The sequence below is a fragment of the Accipiter gentilis genome, chromosome 28 (assembly GCF_929443795.1).
Source record: "Accipiter gentilis chromosome 28, bAccGen1.1, whole genome shotgun sequence".
Lineage (NCBI taxonomy): Eukaryota > Metazoa > Chordata > Aves > Accipitriformes > Accipitridae > Astur > Astur gentilis.
This window is the reverse complement of record NC_064907.1, coordinates 10,053,121-10,076,891: the sequence shown is the minus strand read 5'-3', so window position 1 is coordinate 10,076,891 and position 23,771 is coordinate 10,053,121. Positions and strand designations below refer to the sequence as shown.

At 39.1% G+C, this 23,771-nt stretch overlaps 1 protein-coding gene across 8 annotated transcripts in view; it reads left to right on the top strand.

Moving 5' to 3' along the window:
- The window catches only part of ACTN2 (actinin alpha 2), a 396,531-nt gene that overhangs the window by 24,267 nt on the left and 348,493 nt on the right, over positions 1-23,771 (top strand). For 3 of the 8 annotated variants that reach the window (XR_007509820.1, XM_049830599.1, XM_049830594.1), the window contains exons 2-10: positions 580-694; positions 1,973-2,092; positions 8,217-8,303; positions 9,362-9,449; positions 13,267-13,345; positions 15,054-15,135; positions 17,285-17,370; positions 20,087-20,179; positions 21,188-21,418. Coding sequence is in view for 7 of the 8 variants with exons in the window: in XM_049830599.1 (XP_049686556.1) it covers positions 580-694; positions 1,973-2,092; positions 8,217-8,303; positions 9,362-9,449; positions 13,267-13,345; positions 15,054-15,135; positions 17,285-17,370; positions 20,087-20,179; positions 21,188-21,418 (981 nt within the window). In the remaining variant the exon portion in view is untranslated. Of the gene's footprint in view, positions 1-579; positions 695-1,972; positions 2,093-8,216; positions 8,304-9,361; positions 9,450-11,527; positions 11,607-13,266; positions 13,346-15,053; positions 15,136-17,284; positions 17,371-18,511; positions 18,598-20,086; positions 20,180-21,187; positions 21,419-23,771 lie in introns of all 8 variants that reach the window. The other 5 variants (XM_049830598.1, XM_049830595.1, XM_049830600.1 and 2 more) reach the window with 2 other exon arrangements.

Sequence of the window (23,771 nt, the reverse complement as noted above, 5' to 3'; positions counted from 1 at the left end):
ATAAAGTCTCTCTTCAGTTACTTCACCTTGAAGAGTGTTCTCACAACTTCCAGCCTGTGAGAAATGCATGTTACTTGTCCCTGGCATAGATAATCTGTGTAAGAACTGTTTATCATGGCATGAATTCAAGTAGTAGCAATTTTTGCTTCTGTGCTTGGTATTGCCTGCATTTTACTGTCACACAGCTTTCTTTATACCGTATCAATCTTTCTTTTCAGGAAGAATGTATAACAGATAAGTCCCAACATAATATTATGGGCTCATAAAATGTTAAGTGTGGTAATAAGCATTAGACAAATTTTGCCCTTACGTGTAGATCTTTTTTGGGACACATTTACGAGCAGAATCTAGCACAGTATTCCTTCTAATCAAGCAATTCTTTGCAGCTTCATGAACATCTGGGATAAGAATTTTGAACACAGCAACATGTATAAAATGCATGGGAGCTGGACATCCAAATTTCTAAGGCAGTAGTGAAAATCTCAGATGCAGTGTTTACTCAGATGGCTTAGTAGTTGTTTTGGAAAATGTGTTGTTGATAAGTTTTTTTTTTTCCTTTTTTTTAAAATACTATTACAGACGTTTACAGCCTGGTGCAATTCCCACCTCAGGAAAGCAGGCACACAGATTGAGAACATTGAGGAGGACTTCAGAAACGGCCTCAAACTGATGCTCCTCTTGGAAGTTATCTCAGGTTGGCTAAAATAAAGTTTGCTATGTAATTACAGCATGCTAACTGAAACTCTTAAAAGAACAAAAATTGTTAACAATTCAAAACAGTGAACACAAACTCTAAGTAGGATGAAAAGTGAGAGATGAAACACACTGTGAAACAAAAGGGAGGAGGGAAAAAAGGACCAAAATCTTCTGTTTTGTGCTTGTGTTCCAGGATATCACTGACATCACAGTGTTGTTGGACAAACCACAAACATCGAGGACCTGGTCTTAGCCCCTAACAATTAAAAAGCCTTTACACTTAGGTTACAAATTCATTTTATTCCTCTTTTAGTATAAAAGTTTTTCTTTGCTTTTAATGACTTCACTGGATGGACCAATGCTTTCAAAATTGAGTGCCTGAAATAAAACTACATCAATATTTAGTCACAGGTAAAGGGTCTCATTTTTCAGAAGGGTGGAACATCCAAGAAATCCTTTTGACTAACTGATGTAAACTCACTCTGTCACCTGTTTTATGTGTTATTCAGAGGGGCAGTCCCCAAGGTACCCTCAGAATACCCCTGAATGGGAAGGGAATAGCTCCAGTTACAGACACAAAATAAAGGTGAAAAAGGGCAAGAAGATTTTTAAGATGTCTTTATGGAAAAGACACTTTACATTTTTTGCTGGAGATTTCAGTGGGGAAAGAAGATCTTCAAATGATCACTCTTCATGAAATGGAGAGTCATATTTTCAGAAATTATTCTTCTTTGCGATCATTTGAAAAGATAAGCTCATTCAAACACTTCAGCCTATGCTCTGAAATTAGCTGCTCTGCTGTACTGGATTAGGTTGTTAAAAGCCATTGTTCTTGCTCAGATGTGGAAGGATACTATGGCTAATCTGCTGGGTAGAGTTCAGTCTCTCTTTACAGTCCAGCAGGTAGGGGGGATGAGCTCTGAGAACATCCTGCCTTCTTAATATTCAGCTACTCTAATACAGACAGTAGCAATGAACCAGAAGTTGAGTAGGAGGAAGCACTCACATATCTTCCAGATGTTTAGGGCAAACATAAAAATTTTACTCTGGTTTTACTGCTATATTAGAAAGATCCAAGTTGGATGTTTCAACATTTGAATTTTCTCTTCGGGGCTTTGTTCAAAGCCATTTGACATTCTTTCAGAAAAATACCTGTAAAAATAACTGCTAACATTTAGACAGTGTTCAGGGCACATTCACCCTTGAGTTCTAATCACTAGGGTATCTGTAGCCAGGTGTATGTAACAATAAACACATTAAATTTGTTATTCTGCAGGGGAAAGACTACCGAAACCAGACAGAGGGAAGATGCGCTTCCATAAAATTGCTAATGTCAACAAAGCTCTGGATTATATCGCCAGCAAAGGAGTGAAACTTGTGTCAATTGGTGCAGAAGGTATGTGACAGAGCTTGACAACGCACCTTGCTTAGATCCAAGACATTCACATTGCAAAGAAGTCTGACCGAGACCCTTGGCCAAATTGCGTGGGCTGTTCTCTATATATGGGTACCTCAAAAATGTCTTAATATTGATTGCTGACCTATATCTGTCAAAGGTCAAGAGATGGAAATTTGTGGACACCTGGAGAGGGATAGGGGTATAAATGGGCTGTAAGATTAGTTTATCTCCAAGGTTAAATTGAATTGTCTGTGTTTCAGTGGGTGTTCAGATAATTATTTCTTCTTTCAGAGGATTACGTTTTTCCTATACATTATTAGAAATAAGGAACTCTTTTAGAAATCAGGTTGGATTCTAGGATGTGCTTTATCCAATCTGGGAGCTTTTTTTATCTTTAGGAGGTATTATTCAGACAAGACAAAGGCTGACATCACTACCAGGTGGCTGGGACCTCCTCCCATTTTATTATGAGACTGACTGTGGATGGCAGCTGTGTTTTTAACATTCAGATGTAGAGATAAGGGAGTGATCAAAAGAAATTATGGTAGCTGGAGAGAGACTGAACATATGAAGAAAGTGGGGCAGGATGTTATTTGCTGAAGTTATTGCTTTGTTATTGTTCTGTTGTTCAGGTAGTTAAATAAAAACAGGCAGTTAGCTAGCTAAATGCTGATAGGTGTAAATTCGGAGCAAAAGAAGGTGGGTTCTCACTGCAAGTGAACCTATGCCTCCTATGAGATTCAATTAATTGTTTAAAAAGGACAAAGGTCTGTCTAGAACTAGCTACTCCATGGAGTTATTTGCATAATGCTTTGCATAGCCATTACCATACAGAGGAGTGATGTGGCGAGCATGATATCCAACTACTTTTGATTCCGTAGCCTCAGTGATATGCTGACAATTCTGGGGGCAGCCTCTAACATGTCCTTAGAGCAAAATTCTAGCTGTAACCTCAGTATCACAGTGAGAAGCACTACCTATATTCTGTTCACATTGCTAGGCCTTTTTAGATTGATTTATGAGCCTTCTCTTCCTGTTTTCTGATTTCTCCAGGCTTATATATGTCCTTATTCTGGCTTCCAAACCTTGATTGCAGGGAGCTTACTGTAATTGTGGCTGGAGCAGGAAGATTCATTAGGTGGGATAGGGGCATCTGTAGAAGTAATAGAGAGACCTATCAGTATTCATTGATTCCACAACGGTTTGACCTAGCCTGCTTGATTCCTCAAGTATCATTCACCAAATGTGTTGAGTTTCTAGAGCTAGAACTCCAAAATTCCAAGAAATGGGTGTTCTCTGGGCAGAGCGTTTGTTTGAACTCACCCTTTATTCGTTTGAGACTGAACTGGGTGGGCCATCGGAGTCCAAATCCATACCATCTATCTTTAGGCATATAACAGAGACCTTTTTTGGGGAAGATATCATCTCTGGGGAGAAATGGGAAATTCCCAAAGCCACTTCAATGCTCAGAAGAGCTCTACTGCATTTCAGAGGTGCCTGGCTCCCTCCATCCGTTGTACAGGCAGTCAGGGGCAGCTGGGCCCTTTGCTGAATTAAATGAAGTGGGATGGAAAAATATGCTACTACCCTAAAACTCTGCAGTTCAGGTTATTCTGGGAGCAACATGGCATTGAACAGACAGCAGAGGGTACTGAAGAGACAATTTATGTGTGAAAATGACAATTAAGAATACAGAAGCCTGTTTGATAGCTGGTGCAGCAATACTGAGAGTAAGGTGTGGAGCAAATGAATGGTAGTTTCTGTTATGTCATGTTGAGACTCTGAGGCTTTCTGACCGAAAGCAAGTGTGTAGCAAAAGGGGTATCTTGTGGGACAGAGGGGTTGTTCTCTCTGATCACAGTTTGCACAATCTACTAATGTTTTCACACCTAGGTCCTTCAAGCAAGGCTGGAGTATTTAAACTGAGATACATCAGCTCATATCTGCTCCTGAAAAGAGCAGGCCAGCCCACTACACTCCCCTCTCCCTCATTTTGCCCCGCTTATTGCAGCTCATTACTGCCAGGGTGCTCAGACTAGGGAGCAGCGCTAGAGCACTTTCTATATCCCCTGAAGGCAAAGCATCTGGGATAGCTCAGATCAGCCATTAAAACCATTTAAACTAACCTTGCTGTTCTCCTTGGCTGCAACTGGCATGAATTTAGATGCTCTGTGATAATAGGTGATTCCCTCTGGGAGAGAGGCAGGAACAAGAGGCAGTAAACTCTTCCAGCTTCTCAGACAGTTGTGCAAGGTGACGTCTGTCCATGCACTCAGTATTTCTTTCTGCATGTAACAGCAGGCTGTAGTCAGTAAGCCAGGAGATAAAGGTGATGTTCTTGGCTGTGCTGCAGGGGTTTATTGCCTGTTTCTGGAATTCCTGATCTGTAAAATGGAGGGATAAGAAGCAAAAATTCATTCATTGGCATTAAAAAAACTGTCTTGGATGGAAGCACAGGAGAAAAATCCACTGCTACTGTCATAGCTTAGATGCAAAGAGGAACCTGTCATTGTAAGACATTGCACTATGTCAAGTATGGCTACTAACACACATTAGATTACATCCATGTGGGCAGGAGCAGATAGACTCGTGTGCTTTCCACTCCTACTCTAAACAGGCTGAACACAAAGCCAGCTCTGGCCCAGACACGCTTAGTGCCCTGTTAAGTTTACCACATCCCCTCTATTAAATTTGTTACCCAAGTCACAGTGCTATGCTGATGCAGCAATGCAGTATCACAACTGACTGGGTATAGTTTCACAGTGTGGGACCTCTGGCACCAGTATGTGTTTAAAGAGTCCCTGTGCCCCCTTGTTCTGCATACTTGCTCCCACACTTTACAGCCCTACCCTATCACTTGGGCTGACAACTGTTTCTGTAGCTATGCTGGAGACTGGATCAGCAATCTGATCTGGTTTTAAAACACACTTCGCCTCTTCTTTTTTCTTTTGTTGCATTTTTCAGCATCGTTGACTGGGCAGCCATTATAGCATGAAGATGGAATGAATGCCAGCAAGGAGAGAGAAAACAGGCTCCTTAAGCTTGTATTGTTATCAAAGTCCTTAACCCTTTAACTCGCTGCCTCTATGTGTGAGCATGGGGCGTATGGGCTTGTCTGTACCCATCTGTTTTGGCATTCTCAGAGTTACATGGATGCTTGGAATACTTTTTAATTTCCAAAGCATGAAAGTTTTGTATCTAAATCTGCTGCGGATCATGTTTTATTATCTGACATGCTGAGTGGTGAAGAGCATGTAGGCCCAAGGGGACCAACTGGCATTTAAAATGGGGCCTCAAAACAAAGATTAAACCGTGATTCCTGTGGGCCATCAGTACAAAGTTAAATTTTGTATTTTTAAGGGGCCAGGGATATTCTTTAAAGCCATCATTACTGTTCTGAGGCTGACTTCCTTGGGCTGTGTGTGGGGTGGGAAGGGAGAGGTGATCACCTTTAACTGTGATGCTGAGCAGAAGCCCAGTTTAGCTACTCTGAATTGTCTTGTGGAAGAGTCCTCTCCATTGGTGCTGAAGTGAGACTAGAGAGTCAAGCTAAAGCAAAAGCCGTGCAAGTAGTCCTTATGAGCCATTTGCAGTTCAGGAGTTAGGAGTTTTCCCTTAAGTTTAAAAAAAATGCAATAACTTAATTTGGAAGGTAATTGCACCCTGAATGAAATGAACTGAGATGTGGAGAACCACAAAAGGTAAGTATCCTGTTAATAGGAAACACTTCTGTATTGCTTTTCTAGGGAGTGGGAAGAATATTAAAGACCAAATGATCTGTGAATCTGCTACAAGGAAGTTAGAATTAAAAAAAAAAAAAAGCCAAAGCAGAATAAAAAACCCAAACCTTTAAGAACTTGCCACACTGCTTTGCTTAGTTTTTTCCCTAGGGAGTTTTTATTGTTTCCCCTTCCCTTTCCCTTCTCTCCTTTCCTGTCTTCGTAGGCCAGCAAGACCTTTTTCCCCAGAAAGCTGTAGCTTTGCGTATGTGAGGTGTAGGAACTATATTCCTGGAGTAAAGAGGCAGCGTGAAGAAAATAATGAAGTCTGCTATTGACCTGTAGAGGAAAATTATAGGAATTAATTGGAATTTTTTTGTCACTGATACTTTTTGACATTTAGCAACTTTGTTTTCCTTCTGTTTAGATATTTTTCCGTCTTTTATACATGTCTTTTTTTGTTTTATGCTAGTAGTAGATAATGAGAAACCAAAGCTGGCAAATCGCTTGAAAATTCTCCTGAGGCACAACTTAGAAAATTCCCTCTCCTGCTCTTCGATTCTGTCTGTGTGTACATATGGATATGTAAAGCAAAACAACGATGTAGTGATTATGCAAATCCATGAATTGGTTGCCTGACAATCAGCGTTGCCTCCTAAGTATCTAAATTAATTTCTTTTACATTTGAAGAAATTCTTCTTTACTGTATATACATATCAGACATCTGATCAAAATACAGTGAAATACTTGACCGAGGAGGAGGGAGGAGAGAAAAGTAGCTACATGCCCTAATTGCCATTCAGTCTTTTTTGCCTGAAAGGAGTTTAGTTTTGAGATTTGAAGAGACGTGAGGTCTTTCAGGGCCAATAAGATAGTAATAATGCATGGAAGGCAGGCAAAGTGAAGTAAGAATTCTGGAAAATTAGTGTAGAACCCAAAGGGGAAAGAAGAAAAATAGCCATTCATATATAAACTTGGATTATCACACTAGCAAAGTAAGTATCGACTAGTGATGGGTGACATATCTCCTACCACATTTGTTAATTCCATAGGTTCAAATGACAGCTTGTGTCACATAATACTGCAATTTAACACGTATCTCAAGTCTTGGAGCTAGCAGCTGCTTTGTTCTGTGAAAGTTGCTCTGGATTCAGGCATCATCTAAGTAGCAGAGTGACTGCATTTTCTGTTGGCACCTCTGTTGGCATTTGATGTTAAACTGATGAAATTCCTCCTGCTGCAAGTTCCTCCTGCTCCTTCCCCAGAACACCAGTGGGCCCCCAGGCAGCCACAGCTGCCCCATTTTTTGGGGAAGGCTGGAGGTCACTTTCAAGTAGGGGAGCAGCTGGTGCCTTCCCCGCTCCACTGCACTTTTGGTGCGATGTGACTGGAAAGGCAGTCTGCTGTTCCCTTCTCTCCTTGTCCCACCTCCTCCCCTGCCGGTGCTGGACCCTCCTATGGTCTCTCTATGTTCTCCTGAGTCCCATGCCCTGCTTTTCAGATTGATTTAACGTTATCACCACACTGAAGTCGTCTGGCAGTACCTTTTTTGGTGTTGAGAAATTTAAGTGGTATCACTGTTCATATTACAATATAGGAGCGCTGGATTCTGACTTGACTTGTGGAAGGGGACTCCCATGTATGTGTGAGAAGGGTTGGAGAAAGCACCTCCTAGTGCCCTATGTTGTAGGTAGACTCAAGCGGTCTTGAAACAAATTGAAACTCCAGAGGTAAAAAATCCCGTTTTATATTAAAGATACATACATGTGCATAGGCATCATTGCTGTAAGACATTACAACCTCATGGCCATATTTCTGAACTGCTTCGCAGCAGTCTGTGTAGCTTAGTCTCAGGAGGTGCTGTGTCTCTTGAGCTGTTCTTCATATCTAATCTCTGCTGGCACTATAGGTAAAATTCTCAAAAAGGTCTAAATAGTATAGGGGGATTTCTGAGTACCATTTCATTAAAAAATAATGGTCAATGTCCTGTAGTTTCTTAAAATTTGGGGTAAGACCATATTTTTTTCAGTTCCTTTGTATTTGAAAACAGTAAGGCTGATATCATTCAAACTTTAAAAAAAAGTGTTTCCCCTCAGGGTCTCTCTAAAAAAGCCTAAAAGGTAAAGATTTGAGGCAGTTAAAACTACCTGGAGAGAAGCCTTTTAGCATGGAAAGGCTGAAGTGACCTTAACCTCAGTAATCTGCAGTCCTACTGCCAGGGTAACACAAGCATAAGTTTGTGGAGAAATGAACCCAGATGAACTCTGTGTAGATAAAGAATTATCGTAGAAATATAATGAATTTATTAGATACAATATATTATTTATAGAAATATGTGTTTAAAATAAGAGAAAATGGAAAACACATTCTAAATACTACTACTATATCTTTTTTCACCTTAGAAATTGTTGATGGCAATGTGAAAATGACGCTGGGTATGATCTGGACTATCATCCTTCGCTTTGCTATTCAAGATATTTCAGTGGAAGGTAATAGTAATGCAACTATGTTAAATAGTTAGTAAATTTGTTTAAACACATTTTTATATGAATTGTGCATAAGTGAGATGAGTGTTTTAAAAATGAATTATTTTTTCGCAGAAAATGATACTGCAAGTTCCCTACCTGGTGACAAAATTGAATTCTGGAGGGAAAAAGTAATTACTCTCCTTATCCTGACAGAGACCTCAAGGCAGCATTTTCTAAATGCAGAAGTTCTGGGCATGTCTCTCAGTTATAGAGATAGAAGCATGCCTGCTTTCTGAGCTTTCTGTGGTCTGAAACTAGCTGTACCCTGCATGGTGGTCCTATTTCCGACTTTTTAGTCCTTACTTTTTTACTCCTGTCCATTTCTCACATTCTTTGAAAATATTATCTGATTATATCCTCCTTCTTTCTATCACTTTTTTTTTTCTCCCCACTGTTTCAGAATTTTTTTGCTTAACTTTCACTTAGTAACTGGCTCCAGAAACTGTGTTGTAGTTACAATACTCTTTAAGTCAAGTCTATGCTGTGAAAAGTCTAGAATTCTAGAAAGTAATCTAAGTTTTCAACAAAAGTATAGTCAATTCAAGCTCTGCATGCTGTCCTGCCCATAATTTGTGGGACATTAAATGTGGACCTAATGGTCTATTTGATCTTTTCTGTCCTTTACTTATGCATTCAGATACCCATAGGGCTCAGATAGTGAAGGTATTTTTTCAGCACTTATACCAACACAATCTTTTATGTCTCGTTCTATTATATTTGTATGGGCTATTTTTCTCCAAATAGACATTCTTCTGTCCAGCCAATATAGTGTCTTAAACTTCTAATATCCCAGAATTCTTGCGCAGGCTGAGACTCTAGTCTGAGTTGTTCCATTTGAGTTGACCTCTGTGTCCTAATGGAGGCCCATTAGTCCACTTGTATGAGTATCTTTTAGGATTAAATGTTGGCTTATGCCAACCAGTTTCAGGTGGCTGATGACATTTAAGATGACAAGAAATTAATTACTTGAGCACTTCTTACATTTTTCCTTTTTTTTAACTCTCTGGTGTCTTTTACAGAGACCTCTGCCAAAGAAGGGCTGCTGCTGTGGTGTCAAAGAAAAACTGCTCCTTACAGAAATGTGAACATTCAGAACTTCCATCTTAGGTAAACTTCCATTGTTTCAAGGGGTAGAAGCAGTCTAAAATATTTTAGGTCAAATTTTTCCCACCATTAAGTAGGTCTATATTTGACAGGAGAATTTCACTCTTCACTGTTAACTAGACTTTTTTCATATTCTCATGCTCTATCTTCAGAGTATTATTTTGCTTAGCTTTTGGCATTATTTACCATGGCTTCCATAATTACTATTTAAAAGAAAAAAATCCCTACGACATACAGAATGATCATATTACTTTATTAGAGGTCCTTGGTATATGGGAATACCCGAGTACTGCAGCATAGTGACTTGGCAAATGACTGCTTTCAGATGAGAGCCACTGTAGGTATAGATTGTTCTTGGCAAAAATACTAATGTGTTGAGCATGCAAATATCTCATTATGATGAATTGTTCTTTATTATTTTGTAACATAACCATAAATAAGGAGCCAAAAATGCACTCAGTACAGACGAGCAGCACTTGAAACACGTTTGTTTTCAGAATCAGGATCATTACCTACGTTGGAAAATTTAGTGAAGCTCCAGCCTTATGGTTCTGTGTTTTCATCAAGGGCTAGAAAGGGAGTTCCAGGCCATATGCAGGCTGACTGGTTCTGAGATTTTACTGGGCTAGTTCCTGTAGCTCTGCCCGTGACCCACCTCATTAAACTACATGACTTGCCATTTGCACTGTTTAACCATGTGATCTTGCCTTCCCTGAAGTCTTTATAGTACTTACAAGAGCTTTGCATTCCAGTGTTTTGGTGTTTTGAATTTATTCTTAATGTGCAGCACCTAAAGCACATGTAGTGATAGACAAGATATGATTCACACATGCATCCACAGATAAAAAGAATCTGTTTGATTTAGAGTCCCTGTATTGCCTTTAAGAGATTTGAAATTTGTTACATGTTATTTTCCTTGGATATATAGAGGTATATTTCAGTAGAGCTTTATATGGATGCAGGGTATACTGTAAGTTATAGTATCAGAATCTTAGTGTGTATATATACATAAGCTGGTCTGATATGTGGTATGGGGAAAAGAACTTGAATGGAAGTAGCTTGACTAATGTTTGCGTTGATGGGCTGTTACGGAACTACTTTACAATGGGCTGTCCAGACCATTTTAGTATATACCTTTTGGAAAAAAGCTTTTTGTTAGATTGGTGCTTATTTTGATTCAGTTTTACCTTCTGGATGATTTTATATGAGACTATGTATGTATATTCTGCTTAATTGTCTTATATTTTTATTGGAGATGGTTCTGTTATTTGATGGATCTACGCAGACATCTCAGTGACAGGGATTCTAACAGTCTTAACATGTTTAGTATCACACACTTACTGCACAGGATAAGACCTCAAACCCACAGCCCCAGTGATTGCATAAAGTGTTTACATAAAGTGTCTTTCAGAATAATTGCTTCTGGCTGAAAGGAACTTACCATAATCTTTCCAAATAGATGTTATTTGTAGCTCCATTTGTCACCTATTCTTGCCTCGGAAGGTGGTAGGCCTGAAGTCACACTGAAGTGTAAGAGCTCAGATCGAAGCTGCCATATGCGTGAAGTGTTTAAAGTAAACTAAGCTGATTTATGACTTCTTACTTCTATGAGCACAACATGGTTGTGCAATTAAAGTTGTCTGAAATAACTGACACAGAAAAAGCCAATTGCTTCATCAAATTCAAGTAATTGCAGGTTTGCTGTCCTTTTATTTTTTTCACAAACATGCTGTAAGTGTAATAGGAGATTATGCACTTTCATTGATGAATGTGTATGCTGAGCTATCCTTGAACTCTGCAAAAATTAAGCACTTGAAATTGAGGACTGTTGCACATAATGTATGTTGCCTAGAAAAGTATTATGGAGTCCTTAAGCATGTATGGACTGTAGAGTAAGATATGTACTACAGGAAAAAGAGTACGGTAACAGAAAAGCTCAGAGACATGAGAGTTGACAGAACATAAGTGTCAGGATTTGACAGGAGAGTTGCTGCTTGATTTTAAGCCTTGAGCAAGATCAAACTGTAAAATGCCATGACTTTGTTAACTAATTTTTTTCCATTCTATTTTTTGTTGTAAAGCTGGAAAGATGGCCTTGGATTATGTGCACTTATCCACAGACACCGACCTGATCTTATTGACTACTCCAAGCTAAATAAGGTCATTAGTCTGGGTGGTACAGCATGCTGTCCTGCAATGATTTGGCTCACTTCTGGTTTGCTTAGCATGTTTTCTAAAAGACAAACTGAGGAGTGCATACTAATTCTGACTGGCTTTCTAAGCTCCCTCCAAAAAAAAAAAAGCAGTGACATGGAGGAAAGGACCTCATGACTGTCCTGTGTCCTTCTTCCCTTCCCACTACAATGATTTCAGCATTTTATTGCAAATAATCTGGTCCTCAGCTGCCAGGCAGGTGATGAAGTCTTTGACACTGCCCAATATGGATGTTAAATACATTGGAATTCTCCATTCACCACTGGCAGTATTGTACAGTCCATCCTGGTTTTTATCTGGTGTAAATGACTGTAGATAGCAGAGCAGTAAACAGTGAGATGATAATTAATCCTAAAATTCCTTGGAACAAACACTACCCTTGGTAATCAGGAGTACGCAATTAATTACTAGTCTTACATAGAAAATATTCACTAATTCTTAGATTATACATCTACCTATACTTCCAGACAAGTGAAAACAAAACTGATATCCTAACTTCCTTAGGTAGTACCTCATGGGGATTACAAAACTATTTAGTTACAGTGTGCTACTCATGGCAAAATGCACGTTTTCTAAAAGATACCAGCCACTTTGGTTTGAGAGGGAGGAATGAGGAGCAAGTGATAACGTCAGGATTTCTGGGTATCATTACTAAAGAATCAAACCTAGAAAGTAAGTGTTGCCGTTTCAAATTAGCTTTCAATACATAGGTACCGTTTTCTGTTCTCTGGAATGAATGCATCTTCAGGTCTCACATAAACACCAGCAAAACAGAAAACTTAGTCATGGTTTTAATTTGTTGAGTGCAACTTTTCATTGATGAGAGAGACTGGTAAATCATAGACTATATTTTCCATTCCGTGCCCCTCCATTACAAACTGATTTTACTAGTGGAATCGATGGTTGTCAAAAAGCCTTTGATGAGAGAAAAGATAAATGAGTGAAATTAAATTATCTGAAAACTTAGTCTGCTTTATGTATATGTTAAATTTATGCTGGAGTCCCCAAGGTGTGCAATGATGACAATTAAATGAACTTATTCCTAAACACATAGGATTTTAACTTAGGCAGTTAAGACAACTGCAGATCTGAACCAAAGGGCAAAAGACTAGCCATGAACACCAGCTTGTTCTCCTAATTCTGTATACAACCTTTCCTACGGATGAACAGTTTCATGGAATGACTAAGCTACCTGCCTCTGTGTACATGTGCTTAAGCATGGGCACAAACAGAAATTAGTTCGATTGAGTCTGTGCTTTGAAAAGTGGTACACAGTACTAAAGAACTTCACAGTATAACCGTCCTATATATGAATGCTGAGAAAAGGGAATAGAACATAAGCAGATCTGCTTCAGCATTACTATTTCCCTCTTAGAGGTTTCCAAAATAAGAACAGGTCAGGTTTCAAACTGAGGCTGAGCTGTGGCACGTAAAGCACATGCAGAAAAATCCTAAAATAGATCTTGCTTTTCTGACCTGGCTGTGTTTGATTGACTGCTCATTTTGGTTACATTAACAGCTGTCTTGGTGTCTTGTTTCTTCGTTTCTTATCTCTTGCATGCTGTCCTTTCCTTTTCTCACCAATGTGTTTTGTGTGAACTTGTAGCTGGAAAGATGGACTTGCTTTCAGTGCCCTTATCCATAGACACAGGCCTGACCTTCTTGACTATGAGAAGTTAGATGAGGTATTTCTTTAGCTGTAGCAGAGATTTTTAGTCACTGTGGCTTGTAGTTTTGTTTAAAAGGATGGGCGATGGAGATCTCCAATTATTCAGAAGTTGCTGTGATTTTAAATAAATCCTTTACCAGTGGAGCACTATTTACTCGTGGTCTTAGTACCAAGCACACAAATAGGAGGTGCTCATCGCTCATCCATAAGCAAAGTATTTTAACCTAGTCAATAGGTCTCTCTTAGATTTAGTGTAGTTTTGTGCCATTTAATTTGAGTAAGAGTTTTGGTATACACATTTAGTAAATGTTGTATTACACGTGGTGTCTTGTGTAATAGCAAAAGTAGGTTCATGGGTTTTAAATATTGTCTACATTTTAAGTTTCTCTTAATGTCAATGATGCACAAAACTGCTAAATGATGATAGAGTAAGAGCTTATGGTTAGAGACACTGTATTCTATTATACCCAATTTGTTAGGTTTCAAAATGTAAACTGTTCTTCATAGCACATTTTATTGAACATGTAGCTTTTAAAGGAAAGGCTATCTAGTATGGTATGTTTATAGAAAGACGTCATGGGTGTTACTGCTTATGATACCTGGCGTATGTATGTGCATGAGGAACAGACTTCTGTGAAACTGAAATAATTGCTGTGATTCCATACTATGTAATCTTACTAAGTTAATTTCAAAGTAGACAAAGCAGCATTCTTGATACTGGATCCTTTTATAGGAAGTGTCTGTTTTCAAATGGAAACCCTCGAAATTCCCTACAGAAAACCTGTTAACATTTTCCCAGTGCCCTCCAGCATCTCTAACTTTGCTCTTCTGTGTCCTATTTTCCCAACCTCTCTCTGTAGACATTGGCATTGTTCAGAGGGGCTATAATCATTTAGCAGTTTGTGAATACATGAAAATAATAATAATATTAATGTCATGAACTGCCATTTCACATAGGGTGTTTTCTCTCCAAGCTGATACAGGGAGGCTGCCTTAAGAGCAGCCCTAATCTGACACTCTCTTCTGTTGTCAGTAATAGCTGTCTGTAGTGTAAAACATGAAATGTGTGCTGTTTATCTGAACTGTGCTCATTGCTTCCTTTCACTTTCCTTCAAAAACCAGAATCAGAATCAAAACCAGAAGTTCTTGAATTTCCACAGCTCTCAAATTCAGTTTATAGAGGCATTACAGATTTGTCTGTCCAAGCCAAAACTGAGGAGTTTTGCTCCTTCTGGAGAACTGTTCTTCTGTCTGTGCTTGCTTCTTCTCATGCATGCACCTGACCAACAGAGAACTCAGTAGAACTCCTATCACTGTAATATAACGTATAGTAGGTATAAAACATGCAGGACTAACTTTGTGATGAATGGTCTAGTACAGCGTACTGGACCAGTGGCCTTCACTGTATGTATTACTGCTGTACTTCATTCAGAATTAGCTCACAATTATGAATGTACACTGCATACATTATCTATGTTCCCCTCCAGAATATATTTGCAGCAGAGTCCTAGTGGTGCATAATAGCTTATTAATGTTTTCTTTTGAAAGTGTAGCAGTAGGTAGACCAAAAGTTCATATACCTAGACTTTGCTATTTGAAGAACAGTAGTTGTGACTCCAGTTCACAGTTTGGAAAAACAGAGTAAGTTTTAGTGTACCTACTGTAGTCTTGCTTCAAGGAGAAACTTCTGTCTTTGACTAGTTGTGTTTTCTTCTTTAATGCAGGATGACCCCATAGGAAATATCAACCTTGCCATGGAAATTGCTGAAAAGCATTTGGATATCCCTAAGATGTTGGATGCAGAAGGTGAGAGTTATATCTTACTGAAGTTTGTGTTACTCACAAGCAGGAGACAGTAAAACTTGTTTTGTATCTGGCAAGTTTTTAACATTCGTTCCACACAAGCCATAATGGAGCAACCTGCTTTGTTTTCAAACAATGTTTTCCTCCTTGTTCCCCATGTATTGGATAATTTAACTCACTTTTTGTTTCATTGCTTATTGTTTGTTATTGTTTGCATTTATTATAGTATTTTGGACCCTAACCTCAGCACATGGCCCCACTGTGGTAACTGAGGTAAAATGCAGAATCAAAAGATAATCCTTGCCTTTAAGAAATTAAAATCTAAGTCTAATAAAGGGAAATACAACTGTTAGCAGCTTAAAGCATATTCACTTTTTAAAATGTTTAAGTGAGAGGGCCAGAAATAGAAATAGAAGTACAGAACTTTCAAAATATACCTACAACATGCCTCCTATGAAAGAGAGCTAGGCTGAAGGAAGCATTTTTTTCTTGTTTATTTTAATTGTAAACTTTTTGCAGTGATAGTTTTAACAAATAGTTTCATGTTTGGTTTCTCCAACAATCTTTAGAGTTTGTTGACAAATAACAAGGAAATATTTATTAAAGTTACCTGAATTTCTTCAAGATAACCAAACTTTTGTACTCCACGCAAAAAGTGGTGCCGAAATACTGGAATTTGCCTACACTAGTTCAAAGCATTCTTCTCCAATTATGCAGACTCTGCTCTGGTGGCTTGTCAGTAGAACACTGATAGCATTGGAATTATCCAGAGCACTCGAACTGTGTCTGCTCCTCTTGAAGTCTTTGGTAGGAAAGTTAGGCCAATACAGGATGATTTGGAAAATCCAGGTTGTGATGTCTTCATTGAAGAGGTTTCTTGTTTTCACCTTCATGCTTCAAAACTAATTGTTTTCATCTTTTGAATTGCAATTCCCCTTTCAAGCACCACTTAATTATTTTGCTCTGAAATACTGTGCAAGGAATAAACAGAAGTGCTACCTCCTTACCATTGAACAGCTCCTACTATCATTCTCCTTTCCTCATTTTTTTCTCTTCACATACAATGTAAGAAACCTTTTTTTTTTCCCTCACCAGATTTTCTGCACATTCTAGCCCTTATCTTACTATTCTCCTTCTTGGCAGGAAAGGGGGAAATGAAATCATGCTTCTTCTAACACCCTCTAAGTATTCACCATCACTTTTTACTCTCTTTACTTCCACTGTGTTCTCAGCGGAAACTTAGGAAGGTTTTGTTCACAACTATGTGAAGTAGATGCAAAATCAGTAAATACATTGGTCCTGAACTTAGAAATCCCAGTGTTAATATTAGAAATTGTCACCTTGTTCCTAGGTCTTTTCACACCAGTATCTTCCCACTCCTTACATTGGCAGGAATCCTTGCAGCTTGCACTAGCGTAATTCATCACACAGCCGTAATTGGTGTAAAACCACCTTTTCCTGCCTTTCTCTGTTATGTATTGAAAAGGTCCATTTTTACCAACGTACCCATACCTTGATTGCACCCTCTCTGTACTTTTACTCTTTCCTGCCATAATAGGGACAAAGCTATCAAGCCAAACTCTCCTGTGATTTATGCTATTAACTAAAAAGAGACTGATGCAGGGATTGCAAAACTGTTATTATCCAAGTTTTTCTTAGCTCAAAATGCATTTCTGGATGGCAGGAGTTCTACAGGTTTCCAATATATGTCAATATCCTGTCAGTCACGGGGACCCTGTGCTAATATACACTGTATGCACTCCTATTTTGTGACTGTCAGTGGCTGTGTTTAACTCTGGAATAATTGTAGTGGTTTAGGTGACGTTGCTTTGGAGCAACAGTGAAGCTGAACCCAGTAGATCTGCCAGCCGTGCCATCTGCTTGGAAGCTTCCACAAACCAGAAGGTAGCAATACCCTTCTATAAAGTCTCAGCCTTCAGACATTTTGGCATTTCAGGGAGAGTTCTATCTTTTCCATTTACTGATGCCTGAAGCTTAGGTAGCTTTGCACTGATACCAGTAAACAGATGCAAGCTGAATAATGGTGTATTTATTTTGAATCCTTACAGCACTGAGGTGGCATCATCAGCATAATCTGATGGAAGTACCTTGTGAGAATTTCTGAGCAGTTAACCCTCTTCTCTCTACACAGATGTAGTAAACACTGCCAGACCTGATGAAAGAGCCATTATGACTTATGTTTCCTGTTACTACCATGCATTTGCTGGTGCTCAGAAGGTGAGACTGTAGAAGATGGATCAGATCTCATCCTTCACCTTCTGTCTTGTTTCTTTCAGCAGTTATTCCTCTTCCGATCTTTTCCTCACTAGTTACTAGGACAGCGTCTTAGAGCTGAACTCATTTCCTTTTGCCTGATTTTCTCTGTGAGCCACTGTCTCAGTAGAGCCAGTAGTAGTCTATCCATTTGTTCTATAGGAACAAGCCTTCCTGTCTCATCTTTCTGTATATTTACTAGTAATATCCAGTAGGTTTTTGACAGCTGGTTACTGAATGGGATAGAGGACATTATTCTCTTTAATTGAACTTGTGTGCTTTCATTTGAAGCACCTTTAAAAATGCAAGGTGAAAAAAAGCTCATAGTGAAAAAACAATTTCAATAGCAGAATGCCATCTTTTTTCTCCCTGCTGGATATTATTCCTGCTACAGATGTCAGATCATCATAACAGATGCTCAGAGAATAAACCCTTCTCTTATGCTTTCAGGATTGTTTTTAAAATGTTAAATGCTTAATGGTAAGTACAAACAGCGACATAAAAGGTTGCTACTAGGCAAAACAGACACAGAAACATACACAGACATCTCAAAACAGCCCTGGAATCATGTCCTAATGAAAAGAATGAAAATTTTAAAAAGCAAGGCAGTTCAGAGTTGGACATACTTCAGGTATTAGTAACATAAAGAATACAGATACATAATGCTAAGGTTATAACTAATCCACATGCAACTTCCAGAGAACGTCTCCCCAGATCAAAACGTAGCCTGTCTTTCCTGTGTCTTAGTAAAAAAAACCCCACGTTTTAAGTCACCAGACATATGTGTGTTGGTTCTTAAGCAGATAGTCCTGGTAAAATTAAAGTTACTCCCCCTGTGACAGTACTGCAGGATCAAGCTTATTAAAAAATGTCCACCTCTTTGTAAGAGCTTATGTTGAATTTCTAGTGTACGTTTTATTCTGTCAGCACCCATCAATCTAACACTAAATTTATTACAGCTTTGTAGAATTTCCAGAGTACAGAGCTATGGACAAGAAAACAATCAGAATGACACTATGTTGTGCTTTTATTTATTCATCCTGTTTTCTACTCCTCGATTCTTTTTTTGTTTTGTTTTGTTTTCATTTCTCCCCCCCTCTTGTAGATATTGTGAACACTCCCAAACCTGATGAGAGAGCTATCATGACATATGTGTCCTGCTTCTACCATGCTTTTGCTGGAGCAGAGCAGGTATTAATCAACTGTCTCTTCAGGTTGCTGTGTTTTTGATTGGTTGTTTCACATTTCCACTAGTTTATTAAAAAAAACTAATTTAGTACTTTGTGGTTTTAATTAACAATTGCAAGTATTACTTGAGTACTAATACTTGTTTTTAACCAACACTTGAACCTGTTTTAGCTAATGTTCTGTAGCAAGTTGAACTTCTTTGATACCAATGGACATTCCTGTTTCTGATTTTGGGTCTTTATTTGGTGATTATAAAGACTATATTAGAAAAACTGTATTTGAAGATACTGTGAAATGGAGTTGTTATTTGTTGCCACATCAACATCTTATGCATTTTCTGCATAAAAGAATATTTGATTTTTGGAGATTTGAGACTATTCTAGACTTACTCATGTTGAGTAGTAATTTAGGGGTAGATTTTCAAAGATGCCTAAAGATGCAGAAGGGCACAGAAGACATCCAACACAGTATTTGTGCCTGGTTCCCACTGAAGCCAATGGAATTATTGGTGGATCAAAGTACTAGTATAAGAGGCAAGAATATAAGCAGCAGATCTGTCCTACAGGCTGAGATTCTCACTTATAAATGTGGCATTTCCCACTGTTCTGCTTCATCCATTTGTAGCGTACAAATGGATATAACCCAACTTATGTGAAAAAAATAATAAACCCCCCTTAAAGTAGTTGATATTTCTCCTTCCTCCTCAGGATTTCCTTTCCTTTCCTGTCCGATAGGCCCCCTACACCTTATCAAAGCACAGCAATGCTGTTGTGCCCTCTTGCTTCTGGATATGAAGGGTTTGCTATTCAGGCAAAAGGGGGATTCCACATACTCTGTAACACAGGAGTCTACACAAATATTTATTTTATTAGATATACTCCAGACTCACATTTGCTTGAAAGTATTGATCTGTTATGTCAAACTGTTAATGTAAATTTTTAATATGGCAGAGCTACACAGTGCCTTTGCAAATAAATTTGGCAGGAGGCACGTAAAGATTTTCTGTCAGTGGTTGAGCTGCATATATTCTCCAGGGTGTATGTACATATGATGTGCAAATACAGAGTGGTCTGGGACTCCTGAATCACATGAGGTGTCTTTCCAGTGTGGCTAACAAATCGAATACTTTTTTTGTGTGATTTAAAAAAATATTAGCCTAATAGGATGACTTTAAGAATGGCCTGAGTGATCTTTGAAAATAAAAGGTTTATTAGACAGCTATAATGGCAGTGTGAAATACTCCCTTGTATAATAAGGCTTCATTGTACAACCAGGTGCTTCTGTGCTGATCTGTGCCTTATTCAGGCCATTGGAATCTGTGACTAAAGAAGGAGGGTAAACATATATCTAAGCAACCTAGGAGCACAAATCAACAACTATAAAACAATGTGATTTTTATTTGCAGAAGCCGCATTCTCTCTCTTTCTTCAAGCCTGTACCTTTCTCAGGATGTGTTTATGAATATGTCCTGTTTATTTGCTGTGTTTTACAGGCTGAGACTGCAGCTAACCGGATCTGTAAGGTGCTTGCTGTGAATCAGGAAAATGAGAGGTTGATGGAGGAATATGAGAGACTAGCAAGTGAGGTAAAGACAGCTGTATTCGTAACATGGTGATAATTATGTTCATGAAATACTGAAAGCTGAAAGATTCATGCACTATCTGCAAGATAGGAAACTGAAGACACTATAAGGGTAAATCTCACAGTGGTAGGGTACAAAGCTCAGTTGCCCAAGATGTCAAGGTTCAGGTGACTCCTTTGCCACAGACTTCCTATGTGACCTCCAGCAAGTCACTCAGTCTCGTTAATGTGCAAAAAATGGTGTTTTGAGGCCTGTCATTGGTCTGCCCCAAGACCAGGCTTGCTGTCTCTCTAATCTCCAAAGATAGCCATCCTTGACCGCATGTGGAACATACAGGATCCTGTCACTCCAAGCAAGCCCGTTGGCTTTGTGTACTGCAAACCACACCTGGACAGGGTGTCTCAGGGTGTTCACAATACACCTGTGAACACAGGGAGCAAATGAATGAAGAAGGGGGCACACTGTACTCCCCCCGTCCTTTCTTATTAAATGGCAAATTTGTTGAGTCAGGACTACAGATGTGTAGTGCACAAGTGAGAGCTCCCTTGTCTTTAATGCATAACCTGCAAAAACATACTGAGATCATAGACACAGAGTCAGTAGTGCTACATTGGCACTTACAGACTTCTGAGTGAAGGTTTTTATATGACTTGAGTTACTTGGCTGGTGTCTGTCCTGATCTCGTAACTATGACTACTTGAAATATCAAGACCAATACTTTTGAAAGTGGCAAGTGATTTTGGGTAACTCAGGTTACACCTTACATGTGTGTTCATCTATCTGAAAATCAGGGTATTTCTAGAAATACCTAGAATATCTGGGCAAATCAGTAAAAAAAGTATTGTTCAGCTTTGAAAATCTTGTGCTTACTTGCTATTAAGGCACTGATACCAACAGAAGTCAATAATATTAAAATGGAGCAAACTTGATTAGGATTTGTGCATTCAATATGATCTTTTTTTGGTTGCTTTTCCATTGCCTTTATTTCAACTGTTTGTGTTGGCTTGAAAGCTTTTAGAATGGATTCGCCGGACAATTCCTTGGCTGGAAAACAGGACCCCAGAAAAAACAATGCAGGCTATGCAGAAGAAATTAGAGGATTTCCGGGACTACCGCCGCAAACACAAACCTCCCAAAGTCCAAGAGAAATGTCAACTGGAGATCAATTTCAACACCCTGCAGACAAAACTGAGAATCAGCAATCGGCCAGCTTTCATGCCATCAGAGGGAAAAATGGTTTCAGTAAGTAAAGGAGGCATTGATATTCCATTCTCCTGTTTATCAACCTTCTCACAAAAATTTCAATGTGAAGGCTTGAAATGCCACTTTATCAATATCAAACCACTGTTTTTACATGTTCCCTTTCAGTGTAGAATCTTGCTTTCTCTTAAGCATGCTCCTGCCTCTTTGAAGGCTTTCCCTAAGAGCAAATGGTCTTAAGACATGAGACGATACAGAGCTTTCTTTGGAAGCATTACCAATACTTCTCTCTCAGTGAGGCTAGATAGTGTTTATTTAAGCAAAACTCACAGTGGTTTCACTGGCAGTTTGGTCATCAGACTTACAGAAACAGACATTGTTCAATATATGTTTCTGCTTTTTTCTACTTTTTAAAATTAAATTTTGTTTTTTCTTATGACCGTGAAGATAAGAATAGTCAGTACCAAGAATTCTCATCTGCTGATAAGTATTGTGAGTTGACTGTGGGTCATAACATTTCCTGTTGAATGTAGCAAACCTGTTCTATCTGTACTCTGTTCTATCATTGTGTTTTGGTTGCTTAGATTTGATAAACTGACGATTGCATTATCTGGAAAAGGCCATTGTCCACTCCCCATTGTCCTGGTTTCAGCTGAGATAAAGTTAACTGTCCTCCTAGTAGCTGGTCCGGTGCTGCGTTTTGAGTTCAGTATGAGAAGAATGTTGATAACACACTGATGTTTTCAGCTGTTGCTAAGTAGTGTTTAGACTAAGTCAAGGATTTTTCAGCTTTTCATGCCCAGCCAGCCAGAAAGCTGGAGGGGCACAAGAAGTTGGCACAGGACACAGCCAGGGCACCTGACCCAATGTGGCCAAGAGGGTATTCCATACCAAGGGATGTCCCATTTAGTATAGGAACTGGGAAGTGGGGGTGGGGAATCGCCACTCGGGGACTAACTGGGTGTTGATCGGTGGGTGGTGAGCAATTGCCCTGCGCATCATTTGTACGTTCCAATCCTTTTATTATTGCTGTTGTCATTTTATTAGTGTTATCATTATCATTATTAGTTTCTTCTTTTCTGTTCTATTAAACCATTCTTCTCAACCCACGGGTTTTGCTTCTTTTTCCCGATTTTCTCCCCCCATCCCACTGGTGGGGTGGGTGGTGGGGAGGGAGTGAGAGGCTGCATGGTGCTTAGTTGCTGGCTGGGGTTAAAGCACGACACCCATACACAAAAAATACTTCAGTTTCCTACTCGTGCCTTTGAGTTTCTGAGGAAGCTCATGAAAATTGTGTAAAGATTTTGTTTATGTCATGGTTTAACCCCAGCCAGCAACTAAGCACCAAGCAGCCGCTCACTCGCTGCCCCCCCACCCAGTGGGATGGGGGAGAGAATCCGAAAAAAAGTAAAACTTGTGGATTGAGATAAGAACAGTTTAATAGAACAGAAAGGAAGAAACTAATAATGATAATAATAACAATAATAAAATGACAATACTAATAAAAGGATTGGAATATACAAAACAAGTGATGCACAGTGCAATTGCTCACCACTTGCTGACTGAAGCCCAGTTATTTCCCAAGCAGCGATCCCCCCCAGGCCAATTCCCCCCGCTTTATATACTGGGCATGACGTCACATGGTATGGAATACCCCTTTGGCCAGTTTGGGTCAGCTGCCCTGGCTGTGTCCCCTCCCAACTTCTTGTGCCCCTCCAGCCTTCTTGCTGGCTGGGCGTGATAAGCTGAAAACTCCTTGACTTAGTCTAAACACTACTTAGCAACAACTAAAAACATCAGTGTGTTATCAACATTCTTCTCATACTGAACCCAAACCATAACACTGTACCAGCTACTAGAAAGAAAATCAACTCTATCCCAGCCAAAACCAGGACAGCCTGTCACTTCAGTTTCCTACTCATGCCTTTGAGTTTCTAAGGAAGCTCACAAAACTTTGTGTACCACAAAGTGAAATGAGTTTGTATTCCACATATAATACAGACCAAATCCTCTTGACACTGATAATTTTGCTATTGTCAACTTCCGAGAGCAAAGCACTTTGGTAAGATAGGTATGTCATAACAGAACACGCACATTGTAAAATAGGAGGTAAAAGCAATATATCGTGAAGACACTGAATGTATAGCTATGCTTGGAAGCTATTTGTGTAGGAGTTCCTTTCATGAACCCACCTGAATAGGGCACACTATTAGGAGCAGATGTCTAAACTACAAGACTTCTAGAGCTGCCTGACAACATTTTCTATGGTTCTGTGATTTTACAAAAACTGGACATAAAAATTTATCTTTTTTCAAGCAAAATTGTGAATGAATCAGAAATCTGCAAATTTGGACAGAAAGCGATTATAGTTTCATCCCCTCTCTCCCTTGTATTC